This window comes from Macaca mulatta, chromosome 14 (assembly GCF_049350105.2).
Source record: "Macaca mulatta isolate MMU2019108-1 chromosome 14, T2T-MMU8v2.0, whole genome shotgun sequence".
Classification (NCBI taxonomy): Eukaryota; Metazoa; Chordata; class Mammalia; order Primates; family Cercopithecidae; genus Macaca; species Macaca mulatta.
The window spans coordinates 95,331,604-95,347,660 of NC_133419.1; the positions used below are offsets into that span (position 1 = coordinate 95,331,604).

General features: G+C 43.9%; 1 protein-coding gene across 1 annotated transcript; it reads left to right on the forward strand.

Annotated features, from left to right (window-relative positions):
• The first annotated feature begins 8,419 nt into the window (after positions 1–8,419).
• Positions 8,420–16,057, forward strand: FUT4 (fucosyltransferase 4). The gene has a single exon (XM_015115488.3). It carries the CDS (start codon positions 10,242–10,244, stop codon positions 11,835–11,837), a length of 1,596 nt encoding a protein of 531 aa, XP_014970974.3. The 5' UTR covers positions 8,420–10,241; the 3' UTR covers positions 11,838–16,057.

Below are 16,057 nucleotides of genomic sequence, written 5' to 3' on the forward strand. Positions count from 1 at the left end.
TAGGAGATGATTTTTAAAGTTATTATATAATATGATGCAATTGTTTTGTTTTGCTTCTTAACTCAATAAGTATTTCTCTTAATAAAGCAGGATTACAAGGAGGTTTCTTTAACATTATAAAAATATACAGCAATCTTAAGCCAACAGTCATTTTCATACTTAATGATGTAATAACCTAGAAACACTCCTACTGTGATCTGGAATAAAACAAAAATGCTGTTTTTTCCAAACATGTTTGCAACTTGCTCACTTTCCATTTTCATTTTATCTGCCTCCTGGCTCCAGTGTCCTTGAGTTTCAGGGTCCTTAGTTTCTATTTCTGTCTCAGTTTCTGTTTCTGTCTTAGGGTCCTCAGTTTCCGTTTCCTCGGAGTTTCCTCAATTCATGCCAGAAACAGTCACTGCAGATACCGGATAACTTGGTGTCATAAGGGCTTACAGGCTGCTTTTTTTTTTTTCTCTTACTTTGTCGCCTTGGCTGGAGGACACTGGCGCAATCACGGCTCACTGCAGCCTCGGCTTCTTGGGCTCAAGCGATCCTCCTGCCTCAGTCCTACAAGTAGTTGGGATTACAGGCATGCACCACCACGCCCAGCTAATTTTTGTATTTTTAGTAGAGATGAGATTTTACCATGTTGCACAGGCTGGTCTCAAACTCCTGGGCTCCAGCAATCCAACTGCGTTGGCCTCCCAAAGTGCTGGGATTACAGGCATGAGCCACCATGCCCGACCACAGCCCACTAATTAATTTGGCCAAATAGTCGTGGCAAAAGCATCTTTGAAGTACACAGATTAAAAGTAGAAAATAAAAAAACAAATTGATTGGGAAAACTATTTTCTTACAGCTGCATCTGTTGGGACAGTTTTTTTTTTTAAAGACAACTTTTTAATCTCATTTTTAAAGAGCTCTAGCCTATGGTTTATTTTATTAACACATCCTTTATCTTACAACTGAAATATTTATAGAGATAGAAATTATAAAATGAAGAGGTTTTTGGTTTTAATAAAAGTGCTATCATATTATATACATTTTGTAGCCCTCGTTTTTTCACTTAGCCATACATTATGATCATTTTCCTATGTAAAATATTTGTCTAAATTACGATTTTACAGGTTATATGTCATGATATGGCTATACCAAAATTTACTTAACCTCAGCCTTATTGATTAGCATTCATTTGTATCCAATTTTTCTACACTTGACATTTTAAGGAGTATTTCCACCTCCTCCCATACAACACATACGAAACTGCTTATGCATTCTTCATAGCCTAGATTACTCTCTCCCTAATCCTGACAGAAATCTGCAAGTTTACACTCTGGAAGGAAGAAATCAGTAGGACTTTGGATGAAAATAGGGTGATCAATTTTGTAGTCAACATGGTCCATTTTAAGAACTATGCCTCCTTAGTTTCCAGAATGTTTCAGCTCCTATCAAAACACACACACATGCGCGCGCGCGCGCGCGCACACACACACACACACACACACACACACACACACACACACACACACACAGAGAGAGACGGGGGCTTGGAAGTTAACATGGATGAACCTGGAGAACATTACACTGAATGTAATAAGTCAGTTCCAGAAGGACAAATACTACATGATTCCACTTATATGCGGTATCTACAGCAGTCAAAACATTTGGAAGCAGAGTCGTTGCCAGGGGCTGGGGTTGGGGACTGCTGGGGAGAATAGGGGAATTGCTAGTCAAAAAGCATAAAATTTCAGTTGTGCAAGGTGAATAAGTTCTAGAGATCTGCTGAACATTGTGTCTAGAGAGCAGGGCTTGTGATGGGTGGTTTTCTCTATATGTGCTGTTCGTAACCAAAAAAATCCTAATTAATACAGCTACCTTTAGTTTTATCTGACTTAATTACAGTTCTTGCTTGGAGCACATGTTTGTGGGCTAAATAGCTTCCTTCTAATTTATAATTCCACATCATGCCTCCATAACTAAAGGAGAGAGAGTGGAAAAGATTGGATGGAGGGACTCATGTCTACCTCCTTCCCCGGAAGGAAATTTGCTTCCCTTTAACTTGAATTTTTTTTTCTTTTCTTTTTTTTTTTTTTACATTCTGAAAAGCCTTGCCTAACAAATGGTAAATGGGGATGAGAAAGTTGCAAAGACAAGTGTCTAATTTTGTACTCTGACAATGACACTTGATCAATACAGAAGTCATAAAGGATGAATTGATAAGGCAATCAAGGAAATATGGTTTCAAAAGGCAATTGGTCAGGGTTACTGAAAGTCTAACACAAGCACAACTTCTGACATCAACCTTTGGACTCAGGTGTGGAATTACTTTGAAGTTATAATTAAAATGGGTGTGTTGAGTATGATAGCTAGCATGTCCCACAAGGGCAGATATTTTTTGTTTGTTCAGTTACACCTCATATGCCTGGCACATAATTGGCATTCGATAAATGTTACTGAATGAAGTTATAGCTTTTGCAGATTTGTAAGCCCAAATAAGATCTGACCCTAATGTACCCCTACAAATATCAACATAGAACAATTCTCAGTCCTGTATTGCTTGGAAACACTTTGAAAATAGCACCATAAGCCTGCTAATTTACTTTTATATAAAAGTAAATGAAACCTAAATATTGTATAAAGTAACTCAGCAAATACTGGGGTCATCATATCAAAATCTCTACTAGCAACCTTCATCGGTATTTCTCAGACTGTGAATCGGGAAATGGGAGCGCTTCAAAGGAGCCAAGGAAGCTAAACAGCTAATTCAGTGCTGGAAATGATGAAGAGTGGGCTCAGAGAATGGGTGGTCAGAATGCATCTACGTTTTTCATTGAAGACTTGCCGCTATTTCCCTGCTGCCTTGGATGATCCAGGAAACTAAGTGTTTGAACAGTGAGCTTACTCAAGAAAGAGGCTATCCGTTCATGCAGTGCCCGGTGGTGCTGCCAGAACAGTTATTCCTGCAATGCAGTTATGTCTCTCTCTCTCTCTCTTTCTCTCTCTCTCTCACTGTCCCTCTCTCTCTCTCTCTCTCCCTCCCTCCCCCAGCCCAAGACCAAGAGTTTATTGACTTGCACTAAACATTACTAAGATTAAATACAGAGCAAACATTTTCTTTGGGGTGGTTAAAATTAATCTTATTACAGCCAGCATTATTAATGTGATTTCATCGTTATACATTGTGCAAGACTTCTGGGCTGTGGTTTATTTGGCCACAGAAAGCATGATCTGGAACCATAAAATTGGCTGTCCGACTTCAGGCATGTTTTCTTCCTTGTAACATAAGTAACATGCATTTACCCTTTCATTTTCTATACTTGTCAAAAATCTACTATCTGTCCCTAATTTTGTCCACTTCCATCCAACAAGTATTTCTTAATATTACAAGTGCCCCAGGCCCTTTTAGAGGAAGAATTACAGGAAGGAACGTGAGCAGCCCAGTTAGAACCACTGTTCTGTGCTAATTGGCTGTTGGTTACCTTACCTTAGGAAAGAATTACCTTACCTATAGGAAAAGACATCATTTCTCTGTTTTCTTCCATGAAGCACATCCTGGGTCTGTGTAAGAAACGAGACCAGAAAAGGGGAGGAAGAGGGTACTCAAGATCCCTTCCTCCATCTGAAGAGAGTTGGTCTACCTCTCTGAGTTAAACTCTGGCTACCTTGAGTTAGGGTGCAGCCACGTAGAAGTACTGAGAACAGGTACCACAGTAAGCCCAGACCACATATATTTGAGTTTCTGAAACTGTACAGGATTTGTGCTAACTCATTTAAGGATTCAAGTAGACTTGGGATGGTGGCAAGGAACAGTGTTGGTGAATGTGGATTAGATCTGGAGAGTCTGATGTGATACTTACCATTTTTACCCTATACTTCGGTACCATAATATTTATCTTAATCATTATTTAATAGTCCAAATTCTTTCATATAAATCTTCGTAAGTGCAGGAATTACATTGTTTCATTAGTACCTCAAGAAATGTAAAATAAATAGTGATGTTTATTCATTCATTCATTTATTAATTTATTTAATAAATATGTATTAAATATTTGACAGGCATGTGCCAGGCATTGCACTGTGTGATGTTAACATGTTTATCTCAATGTCAAAATAATTTTATTTTGTGTAAGCCTTGTATTGTATAATTTTTTCCACATGACTGAAAATAAACTCTATTTTAGGAAAAGGTAGTTTAAAAACGAGAATGTAGAGGTAAAATCTTGAAACATTTAAAATATCATGAAATTACAGTCAGCCTCCATATCTGTGTGTTCCATATCCTTGAATTCAAAAAAATTTGGATTGAAAACTTTCGGGAAAAAAAAGGATGGTTCCGTCTATACTGAACATGTACACACCTTTTTGGTTTTGGTCATTATTCCTTAAACAATAGAGTGTAACAACTATTTACATAGCATTTACATTTTATTAGGTATTATAAAGTAATCTAGAGATTATTTAAAGTACACTGGAGGATTATGCAGGTTATATACAAATACTATACCATTTTATATAAGGGACATGAGCATCTAGAGATTTTGATATCCATGGAGCTTTTCTTCTACACTACTTTTGCAACCTTCAGTGTCCAAAGACCCTTCTCCATGCCTGATCTCATCTTCATGCTTGCAACTGAAAGCCAGTTCTTTCTGTGCAAATGGATATGGAGGGACGACTGCATTTCTGATTTTAACCAAAACTTCACTATGTCCATTTTTCTGAGCATCCACAATTCTTGCATTTCCTATTCTGTCAAGTAAGTGTACAGGAAGAACTTGAGTGCATAAAAAGTACAACACATTAGTGTAAATAAAATAAATTCCCATATTGACTATCTATAACAATTTCTTTTAAGGCCCGTACATTTTCACACTTAGATAAAAAGAAAAGCACTTATAAATTTGTGTTAGGTTTATTTTTCTTCCTTTTTTTTCAAGACAGAGTCAGGCTGGAGTGCAGTGGCATGATCTTGGCTCACTGCAACCTCCGCCTCCCAGGTTCTAGCGATTCTCATGCCTCAGGCTCCTGAATAGCTGGAACCGCAGGCATGCGCCACCACGTCCAGCTAAATTTTTTTTTTTTTTTTGTACTTTTAGTACAGATGGGTTTTCACATGTTGGCCAGGCTGGTCTCTAACTCTTGACCTTGTGTGATCTGCCCACCTCGGCCTCTCAAAGTCCTGGGATTAGAGGTGTGAGACACTGCTCCCAGCAGTTTTATTTTTCTATAAAGGATTTAGCAGGACAATGAATAATAGATTGTGGATGTCGTTGATTGTACACAATTTTTGATTTTTAACCTACAGTCCATTCCATACTTATCTGTCCAATTATGCATGGTTAAACAATTGTTCCTGACAAAGGAAACTGTCTCCACCTATTTGCGCACAGATTAGCCATTCCAACCACACCTGCTCACTGACGCCCTCAGCATTTCCTGGTAAGTACACAATGTAGAAAGGGACTCAACTGCTTTTTTCTCTCTTCAAGGAAAGAAATTTAAAACATACTTAGCAGGCCAATGTTCAGACACAGAGATCTCAGATCCAACCAAGGGTAACAACCCATTTGAGGGTAGCCTGAATCTCAGGGAGTTTATGCTGACAGAGCTTGGCTCCACCTGGAAAGCTAGGCAGTCAGAACCGCAGTCAGAACCCATTCTGGGGCTTCCATAGGAAACATCAAATCTGTCTCTGGTGAGTAACACTGGGAGAGGCTTTAAAATGAACTAGGATAGTCGTATTATCAATGAACTATTTCCTTGAGAAAGAATAACAAATGAGTTCGAATTTTAGGAACCACAGTTGGTCTAGTTCTTGCTCCCAAAGAATTCTGTCCAATATAAAATTTTGGAAACTAATACGTCACTTTTGGCATGTTGTGAGTGTATTGCTCATTCAGTGTCATAAATTGAGTCTTGAATTATGGAGCTTTCTTCTACACTACTTTTGCAACCTTCAGGGTCCAAAGATCCTTCTCCATGCCTGATCTCATCTTCATGCTTGCTACTGAAAGTCAGTTATTTCTGTGCAATATTTTGTGGAAACTGAGAGGCCCTTAAATGCACAAAGAATCATTTGTTGTCACCAAATGTAAAAGAATCATGGACTCTTCTTCCATGTTCTAAATCTAAGATGATTTAGAGTTCATTTAGTCCAGCCTCTTCATTATAAGAATAGTAATATCGGCCGGGCGCGGTGGCTCAAGCCTGTAATCCCAGCACTTTGGGAGGCCGAGACGGGTGGATCACGAGGTCAGGAGATCGAGACCATCCTGGTGAACACAGTGAAACCCCGTCTCTACTAAAACTACAAAAAACTAGCCGGGCGAGGTGGCGGGCGCCTGTAGTCCCAGCTACTCGGGAGGCTGAGGCAGGAGAATGGCGTGAACCCAGGAGGCGGAGCTTGCAGTGAGCTGAGATCAGGCCACTGCACTCCAGCCTGGGCGACAGAGCAAGACGCCGTCTCAAAAAAAAAAAAAAAAAAAAAAAAAGAATAGTAATATCTCCTTCCACATGGGTAGCAGACATGTTTTTGCCCACCTAGCATTCTTTCCCTCTTTTTCAGGTAACACCACCTCATTTTTTCTTTTGGGTAACTTCTCTCCCCGCACTGTTATTCAAGAATAACAGATTATTCCACATCTGTTACTCAGATGGGACTGATTCTAGCTCCAGAGGAGGGTCTAAAGAGCGTACCCATTCCCTGACCACAGTGATTGCTTCAAGAATGAGCACTCGTTCCGGGTTTGGCCAATGAGAGCAGCCTAATTTGATATCATTTCTGATGCCTGTCGCCAGGACTATGCTTAATACATGTACAATATTTTCCACTGAAAGCTTAAGGGACATTTCAAGGTCATAGCAAGTCATTCAGATAGCCAAGATCTCCAGATACCTTCCCGTTGTGTAGTGGGGAAAGAGATACCAACAGATAATTTTGGTAATACCTTAAGAGCATACATTCATTCAACAAATATTCATTGAGATGATGAACACTACCAGATACCTGGTTCCATGGTGGGTGCTCAGGATGGAGTTATGAATGAAACAGTCATGATCTCTGGATGTCCCACGATGCAGCACGTGTGACAGTGCACAGGAGGGCCATGTAAACTACCCTGGATATATGTTTGTGGGTATCCAGAAAGACTTCCTGGAGAAAGGAACCAGCCTCCTAAATCTCTCTGAATCTATCCTCCTTTCATTTTTTCCCTCATCCTCACAGCTACTGTCTCAGTTCAGGCCCTCTTTATTTCACATCTGAATTACAGCAATAACATTCCAACTGAACATCACACCCCTACTCTTACCCTGTTTTTACCGAACTCACTCTTTACTAATGACATAATTTTTTCTTAGAAACTTTTTTCTAAAGTATAATATCCACCGATAAAAGTACATATGTAAGCATAGTTTGATGAATTTCCTTAGCCAAACACACCCATTAACCAGAGCCTACATTAACAAACACAGTCAGCGTTCCGCAGCCCCCCCTCCATGTCCCCATCCATATAGTCAACCTCCTCATACATAATAAAAATAAGAATTCGTTTTAAAAATGAATATCGCTTCCTTCCTTTCTTAAAGCCTTCCAAGGACTTTCTTGACAGCCTGCAGGATAAACCCCAACTCCTTTGCCAAACTATTCCCTAGTAATTCCTCGCCTACTGTCCCAGTCTTCCCTCCCTGGCCTCTGCAGTGCTGCTCCCTCTGTGGGAACTAACACCTCAGCCCTCTTCCTCTGCATTGTAATGATTCCTAATTATTGCAGGAGCCACCTTCTCAAAGCCTTCCATGATCCCTTCCCTCCCCACTATCTGTTTCTCTCGTAGATTTTTGAAGGTAGCAACGGTTTTCTATGTTTCCCAATTTGTTAAATGAATAAGTGAGTAAATTTATTAATTTCCCATAACTCCTTTCCTCCCTTTCCTTCTCCACTACTCTACCAATGGCTCTTTTAAAAGAACAACAATCCAGTCCCCTGTGAATGTTGTGCATGTATGAGATGCACAATGATCACGTATGACCTTCAACCAGCAGTCTGCGAAGTCATGACTGGTTTCCATTGATCCAGCCACACCTTACTGCCTAGTATCCGCTCCTCCCACACCAAATAAGGGTACAGTAGGGGCAGTTTGTGGTCTCAACCCTACCGAGGTAAGAGGGCACAAAGAAAATTGATATGCACGAGACCTCGGGCATTCTTCAGGTAAAAAGATGGCTTACTTGGAACATTCAGAGGCTTAAGAGAAAATCGGGAGTGGAGGAAGGAAGCAATCAAGCAGGGTAATATTTCCCAAATGCCTACCGGCCAAGTGCCAGACAAAATGTTAGGCTCTATCTGTAATGTCTTATTTAACTGAAGTGGGAGAAGAACGTGAGTAAATGGCTGGATTCCTGAATTGCATAAAAAGAGAAGCCAATACACTTTTTCCTTTATTTGGTTGAAACAAGTTATTTGTGCATTTATAGCTTTTTCTTTTAATTAAAAGTAAGAGTGGAAAACTCACTGAAATGTCTAATTTCAAATAAAATATTTGATTTCTAATTTCTGTTTTTCAAACAAACAAAAAAAACCCCGAAGCATTATGAAAGGTTTTACTGTGTAGGAGGAAACGTCACTAGGTCGATGGGCCTAGCCAGAACACCTAACACCCTCCATCTAGCCTCCAAACTGAGGCTGTGGCCCTGCAGAAAGAGCCACTTGAAGCCACTTTTATAGAAGCTTTTACGCTGTATACTTGATTTTTTTTTTTTTTTTTTTTTTTGAGACGGAGTCTCGCTTTGTTGCCCAGGCTGCTGGAGTGCAGTGGCGCGATCTCAGCTTACTGCAAGCTCCGCTTCCGGGGTTGACGTCATTTTCCTGCCTCAGCTTCCCGAGTAGCTGGGACTACAGGCGCCCACCACCACATCCGGCTAATTTTTTGTATTTTTGGTAGAGACGGGGTTTCACCGTGTTAGCAAGGATGGTCTCGATCTCCTGACCTCGGGATCCTCCCGCCTCGGCCTCCCAAGGTGCTGGGATTATAGGCGTGAGACACCGCGCCCGGCCTATACTTGATTTTTAATGAAAACATTCTTAGTAATAAATTCATATGGCTAACCCAAATTTATTTTCTGTAGGCATAACATCAAAAACACCTGGCAGGATTGCCCCATTCCCAGCACTGTCCATTTCTCCCCTAATATCAGTGGGACTCCACTGATGCACAGTTGTGATCTACTAAAACTTCTCTCAAAACTGCCTCCTCTCCTTAGGTCAGCAGCCCCGCCCCTGATCTATTTGGAAATCCCCTGAATAAAAGTTGAATATCATAAACCAAAGCCAAAACCCAGAAATTCAAATTCAACCGGTAGGTAAAAAATGTCTCAAGTGACAGTAGACGTAGATGTCTCCAGTGTCGCCTCACTAATAAAGTAAAAGAGGCCAGTGCAATGCTGCCTTCATACCCTTAACTTGGGTGCTCGAATATTTATCTTCGTCATCATTTTATCATCCAAAGTATTTTACATAACTTTCATGGGTGCAGACATTGTTTAAGTGCTTGGTAACATTAATAGTGATGTTCATTCATTCATCTCACTGAATGGACAATAAATTCCTTGATGACAAGGGCCTCGGGGGGCCACATCTTCATCTTTGGTTTATGAGTCCTGTGCGTCTTGGTACAAGCAATACTACTATGAGCCGGTAAGTCAAACCTATTTGTTAGGGAACCAAAGGAAAGAACATGTTTTGATTGCTAAGAAAACATTTTGTTCTATCCTTTACTAGGCTGGCAGGCAAAGGGAATGTTCTTATGAGCACTCACATTGAAAACAAGTTTCACGAAATGCACAGACTCTGAAGGCCGTGCCGCTGGGGGCTGCCTCCACAATCCGCCCATCTCAGCGGGCCACGAGGTCCTGGCCACGGACGCGGTGGCCGAGCCTCTGCTCGTACGTTCAACCGGCCTCTGGACTCCCTCCCTCCCTCAAACCCTCCCTCCGGCGGGCGTCGCTGGCGGGTGGCTAGGCCCAACGGCAGGAAGCCGACGCGGATTCTCCGTCCTGCGGCGCCGGGTCCGCCTTCCGTCTGTTCCAGCTTCTGCTCCTGCGCGGCAGCTGCTTTGGAAGGTCTTGAGCCCCCTGCACCTTCCCAGGGATGAACCGGGCCTTCCCTCTGGAAGAGGGTTCGGGCCACCGTGAGCGAGGCGCGGGGCGGTGGGCGCGCGCAGAGGGAAAGCAGATCAGCTGAGAGAGAATAGGAGTAGTGGATGAGGCGCCTGTGGGGCGCGGCCCGGGAGCCCTCGGGCGCGGGCTGGGAGAAGGAGTGGGCGGAGGCGCCGCAGGAGGCTCCCGGGGCCTGGTCGGGCTGGCTGGGCCCCGGGCGCAGTGGAGGGAAGGGACGGGCGGCGCCCGGTTGGGCGTCCTGGCCAGCTCACCTTGCCCTGGCGGCTCGCCCCGCCCGGCACTTGGGAGGAGCAGGGCTGGGCCTGCGGCCTTTGGATTCCGGGACCGCCCCCTTCCATTCCCGGGTCAGCGGCGAGCTACAGCGACGGCTGGAGTCGCAGCTGCAGCATGAGAGCCGGTGCCGCTCCTCCACGCCTACGGACGCGTGGCGAGCGGAGGCAGCTCAGCCCGTTCTCGCCATGGGGGCGCCGTGGGGTTCACCGGCGGCGGCGGCGGCGGGCGGGCGGCGCGGGTGGCGCCGAGGCCGGCGGCTGCCATGGACCGTCTGGGCGCTGGCGGCCGCCGGCTTGACGTGTACGGCGCTGATCACCTATGCCTGCTGGGGGCAGCTGCCGCCTCTGCCCTGGGCGTCGCCAACCCCGCCGCGACCGGTGGGCGTGCTGCTGTGGTGGGAGCCCTTCGGGGGGCGCGGCAACGTCGCGAGGCCGCCCCCCGACTGCCGGCTGCGCTTCAACATTAGCGGCTGCCGCCTACTCACCGACCGCGCGTCCTACGGGGAGGCTCAGGCCGTGCTTTTCCACCACCGCGACCTTGTGAAGGGACCCCCCGACTGGCCCCCGCCCTGGGGCGTCCAGGCGCGCAGTGCCGAGGAGGTGGAACTGCGAGTGTTGGACGACGAGGAGGCAGCGGCGGCGGCAGAAGCCCTGGCGACCTCCAGCCCCAGGCCCCCAGGCCAGCGCTGGGTTTGGATGAACTTCGAGTCGCCCTCGCACTCCCCAGGGCTGCGAAGCCTAGCAAGTAACCTCTTCAACTGGACGCTCTCCTACAGGGCAGACTCGGACATCTTCGTGCCTTATGGCTACCTCTACCCCAGGAGCCACCCCGGCGACCAGCCGTCAGGCCTGGCCCCGCCACTGTCCCGGAAACAGGGGCTGGTGGCATGGGTGGTGAGCCACTGGGACGAGCGCCAGGCCCGGGTTCGCTACTACCACCAGCTGAGCCAACACGTGGCCGTGGACGTGTTCGGCCGGGGCGGGCCCGGGCAGCCGGTGCCCGAAATTGGGCTCCTGCACACAGTGGCCCGCTACAAGTTCTACCTGGCTTTCGAGAACTCGCAGCACCTGGATTATATCACCGAGAAGCTCTGGCGCAACTCGTTGCTCGCTGGGGCAGTGCCGGTGGTGCTGGGCCCCGACCGTGCCAACTATGAGCGCTTCATGCCCCGCGGCGCCTTCATCCATGTGGACGACTTCCCAAGTGCCTCCTCCCTGGCCTCGTACCTGCTTTTCCTAGACCGCAACCCCGCGGTCTATCGCCGCTACTTCCACTGGCGCCGGAGGTACGCTGTCCACATCACCTCCTTCTGGGACGAGCCTTGGTGCCGGGTCTGCCAGGCTGTCCAGAGGGCTGGGGACCGGCCCAAGAGCATACGCAACTTGGCCAGCTGGTTTGAGCGGTGAAGCCGCCCTCCCCTGGAAGTGACCCAGGGGAGGCCAAGTTGTTACCTTTTGGTCCTCTACTGTGCATCTCCTTGACTGCCGAATCGTGGGAGTAAGTTCTTCAAACACCTATTTTTGCTCTATGGGAAAAAGGCGATTTTACCAATGAATGTTACTCGGCACAGAGATGGGGGCCCGGTTTCCATATTTTTTGCACAGCTAGCAATTGGGCCCCCTTTGCTGTTGATGAGCATCATTGTTTAGGGGTGAAGGGGGGGCTCTTCTTCACCTTGTAACCAGTGCAGAAATGAAATAGCTTAGCTGCGAGAAGCCGCTGAGGCGGTTTCTCTGAATTTCCCCGTCTGCCATAGGCCGGATTTGTGGCCCGTGCAGCCTCCAAATCTCATACACACTGTTCCCGATTCACATTTTTCTGGACCGAGGTGAAGCAAATTTCTGGTTGTAGAAGGAGCCTTGTTGGTGGAGAGTGGAAGGACTGTGGCTGCAGGTGGGTCTTTGTTGTTTGGATTCCTCACAGCCTTGGCTCCTGAGAAAGGTGAGGAGAGCCGTCCAAGAGGGGCCGCTGACTTCTTTAATAAGTACTATCTGTTCCCGTCCTGTGAATGGAAGCAGGATTGTCCTTGGAGGAGAGTTAAGATGAATACATGGGTGCACCTCACTTTACATAAGAAATGTATTCCTGAAAAGCTGCATTTAAATCAAATCCCAAATTAACTGACTTAGGGGAGTTCAGTATTTAATGAAACCCTATGGAGAATATATCCCTTTACAATGTGAATAAGCATCTCCTAATGTTTCTTCTGTCTTTCTGTTTTTCCATAACCTGGATTTTTTAAAGGCATATTAAAATTACAGATGTGAAAATAAAGCAGAAGCAACCTTCTTCCCTCTTCCCAGAAAACCAGTCTGTGTTTACAGACAGAAGAGAAGGAAGCCACAGTGTCAGTTCCATACAATTATTTATTTCATGTCTTTACTGGACCTGAAATTTAAACTGTAATGCCAGTCCTGCAGGAGTGCTGGCATTACCCTCTGCAGAACAATGAAAGGTATTGCACTACATTATGCAATCATATAAAAGAAAAAAAAGTTTCATGATGTCTGTTAGTGGCAGTTTTATCTCTGTCAGTTTTTAGTGAAATGCTTAGATCCTCGGAGCTCCATTAGTGCCTACTATTAACTTACTCTTGTCTCTTGTTAAAGGCTAAATCTGCACTTCTCCCTGGTGCCAGCAGGTTCCCCTCGTAGTCAACGTAGTGGTATAGCATATCCTCACATTTCCAGTGCCCTTGGGACTGTGCTGTGGAACCAATCTTGAACATACGTGCATTGATTTGACAAAGTTACTGAGTAAGCAGCATATTCAGCAGGTGCCACTACATAACTACTCTGTGCCAAACACTGAGCTTGAGGCCCTAGGGAAGACAGAGAATTATACAAGGCAAAGTCTTTCTCTTTAGGGCGCTTATTATCTGTCACTTCCAGAAAGTAAACGTGACTGATAAAACAATTGGCAGAACCTGTTTGATTACTGTGACAGTCTTAATGATACCATAAATCAATATGAGAAAGTTAGTTGACTTAAAGCCTGAAATAATGGGAGTTTTCTCCTCCACTTATTAGAATAAGGACCCTCAGTGACTAATTATTGTGGATAGGGTCAAGATTAACTAGTTTTATACAGAGTTCTGCTGTAAATAGTCATTTTGCATTTGATTAGTGCAATTAACTGAATCAAAAAGCAAGTTTTACCTCTCTGTACATGTTTTTGCAGACATACTTGAAAAATTCACTTAAATCTAGGTGCTTCAGTTCACTTTCTTGAGAGGAGAAATGAAAAGCTTTGGAGAAAATGTCCCCATTGAAGTTTTATAGTGAGGGCAGAATTACAATTACAAAGTGCCAGCCACCGAATAAAGATAAAAGTTCAGTTCTTAAAATGAGTTTTTATGAGATAACAGTCAGTGATCTTGATATTCCTGGGATTCTACATGGGGCAGTGGGAAAGAGTTCAGGTTTTGAAGGTAATGTAGTTTAGATTTGAATTCCAGCTATGTGACATTGGGTAAATTCGTAGTAGCCCTGAGCCTCAGCTTCCTCATCTGTAAAATGACTGAGGAAAATACTTCACAAGCTCATTTTGAGCACTTTAGGAAGTGAAAGTACCTATAATAGCAGGCACCCAACTGATGATTTTATATCTTCCTTCTTTGCTTGCATTGATTTCAGGATATCCTCTTACCATTTATAGGTCTAAAATTATATCTCAAGGTATGTTGTACAATAAATCTAAAATAAAAAGGATGGTGCCTCATATCATGTATTTTAAATGCGTCCTTAAAGCTAAGCCGTATTTCAAGAATCACGATTACCATTTAGATTAAGCTGGACTTGCAAACTAGGAAGAAGCACCTAGGCTTTCTTTGAATATATTTTGTTTGTTTGTTTTTGTCAAGCTCTATAGTTAAATTAGTATCATGTATTTTACCAATTTTTTTAGTATTAAGTCCATTTAGAACTAACCATATTATTTATGGAATATTTAGCATGAGGAAGGTATAATTGCATTTTATTTATTTATTTTTTTTTGAGACGGAGTCTCTCACTGTCACCCCGGCTGGAGTGCAGTGGCATGATCTCAGCTCACTGCAACCTCCGCCTCCTGGGTTCAAGTGATTCTCTTGCCTCAGCCTCCCGAGCAGCTGAGACTACAGGCACTCGCCACCGTGCCCAGCCAATTTTTTGTATTTTTAGTAGAGACTGAGTTTCACCATGTTGGGCAGGCTGGTCTTAAACTCTTGACCTTGTGATCTGCCTGCCTCAGCCTCTCAAAGTGCTGGGATTACAGGTGTGAGCCAGCGTGCCCAGCCATTGCATTTTTACTCACATACACATTGTTAATATGGAAAAATGTGTTAACACTAATCTCATCAGAGAGTAAGATAAATGTGGCAATTGCTCATTTTATTTTGCATATATTAAATTGAGTAGGTTCAGCTCTAACATACCTTAAGAAAAATGCATATCAGTGCACTGTATGTATTTCAGAATGCCTTTCCTATGATTGTCATATCCTACTTTAAGGCTTTTCCCTCAAATTTATGACAAATTTAGTATTTTTAGTACTTGATGACTCTAATTACATGAATGCACCTGGAATGACATTTGTATCAGGAGACAGTCTGACTTGCTTTCAGTATTCACAAGTTCTTTCCAGTTTCCAAGTCTTTCCCTAGCAGTAATTCAGGGGAGAGGGGGGGGTTTCACGTAAAGAGCGTGCAGTTTGGAGTCAGAACCTGGGTATGTGACTCTGTGGCCTTGATGAAGCAAGTTATTTAAACTCTTTGAGTTTCAGCTTTCTCCTTTATAATGCATGAATGCCCATCCTCCTACAACACAAAGATTGATGATGTATGCCAACGTGCTTTGTATATTGTAAAGTGCTATCTAATTATAAGATGTTCTAAATTTTCAAGGATCTAAACCAGGGATTGGCAAACGTTTTTCCAGAGAGTAAATATTTCACACTTTGCATATATAATTTATGGAGGTGTTGAGAGGATAGATTAGACACTTGAAGTACTCAGGATAGTGCCTGGCATGTAGGAAGCACCTGGAAAATATTCGCTGTGATTACCATCAGTCCATTTTACCGGGGAAGGAGCCAAGGTCCAGGCCCACTGAAGGACGTGCGTAAGATTACAGTCGCAGTGGCAGAACCAGCCAGGCTTGTGCAAATCACAACCCCTTTGAGCCTCTGTCACCTGAACTGCAAAATGAATGGGTTAGACAAAATCATCTCTTGGGACCTCCTAGTTCCACTTGCTGTCATTCTACTAACTGGCACCCTAAGGTTGAAAGTGCTAATCTGCTTTCCAATGTGGCTTCCTTACAGTCTGGAACTGACAATATGCAGGAGCAGTAAACTGGTAGAAAACCAGGAATCAGAGAAAGAAAATATGATTTAGCTTCAAAGATGTAAATTACATATATAGTATACTATATATTTTTTTAAAGCATTATATGCCTCAGATATCAGGGAAAGGAGCCAAGTCCTTGGTATTTAGTTTGGTGAATACTTGCATTGAATACATGTCAAGATGTCATTTTTGAATGTGTCTCAGGGATTTCTATGCTACAGATTATTTTAACAAATCAAATGTTTATGTACACATGTTCAGATTTTTTGACAAACTGATTAAAATAATGAGATGGAAAAT

Bases quoted from the DNA above. Each gene is read 5' to 3' on its own strand.
- FUT4 (XM_015115488.3), top strand. From the start codon at position 10,242: ATGAGGCGCCTGTGGGGCGCGGCCCGGGAGCCCTCGGGCGCGGGCTGG.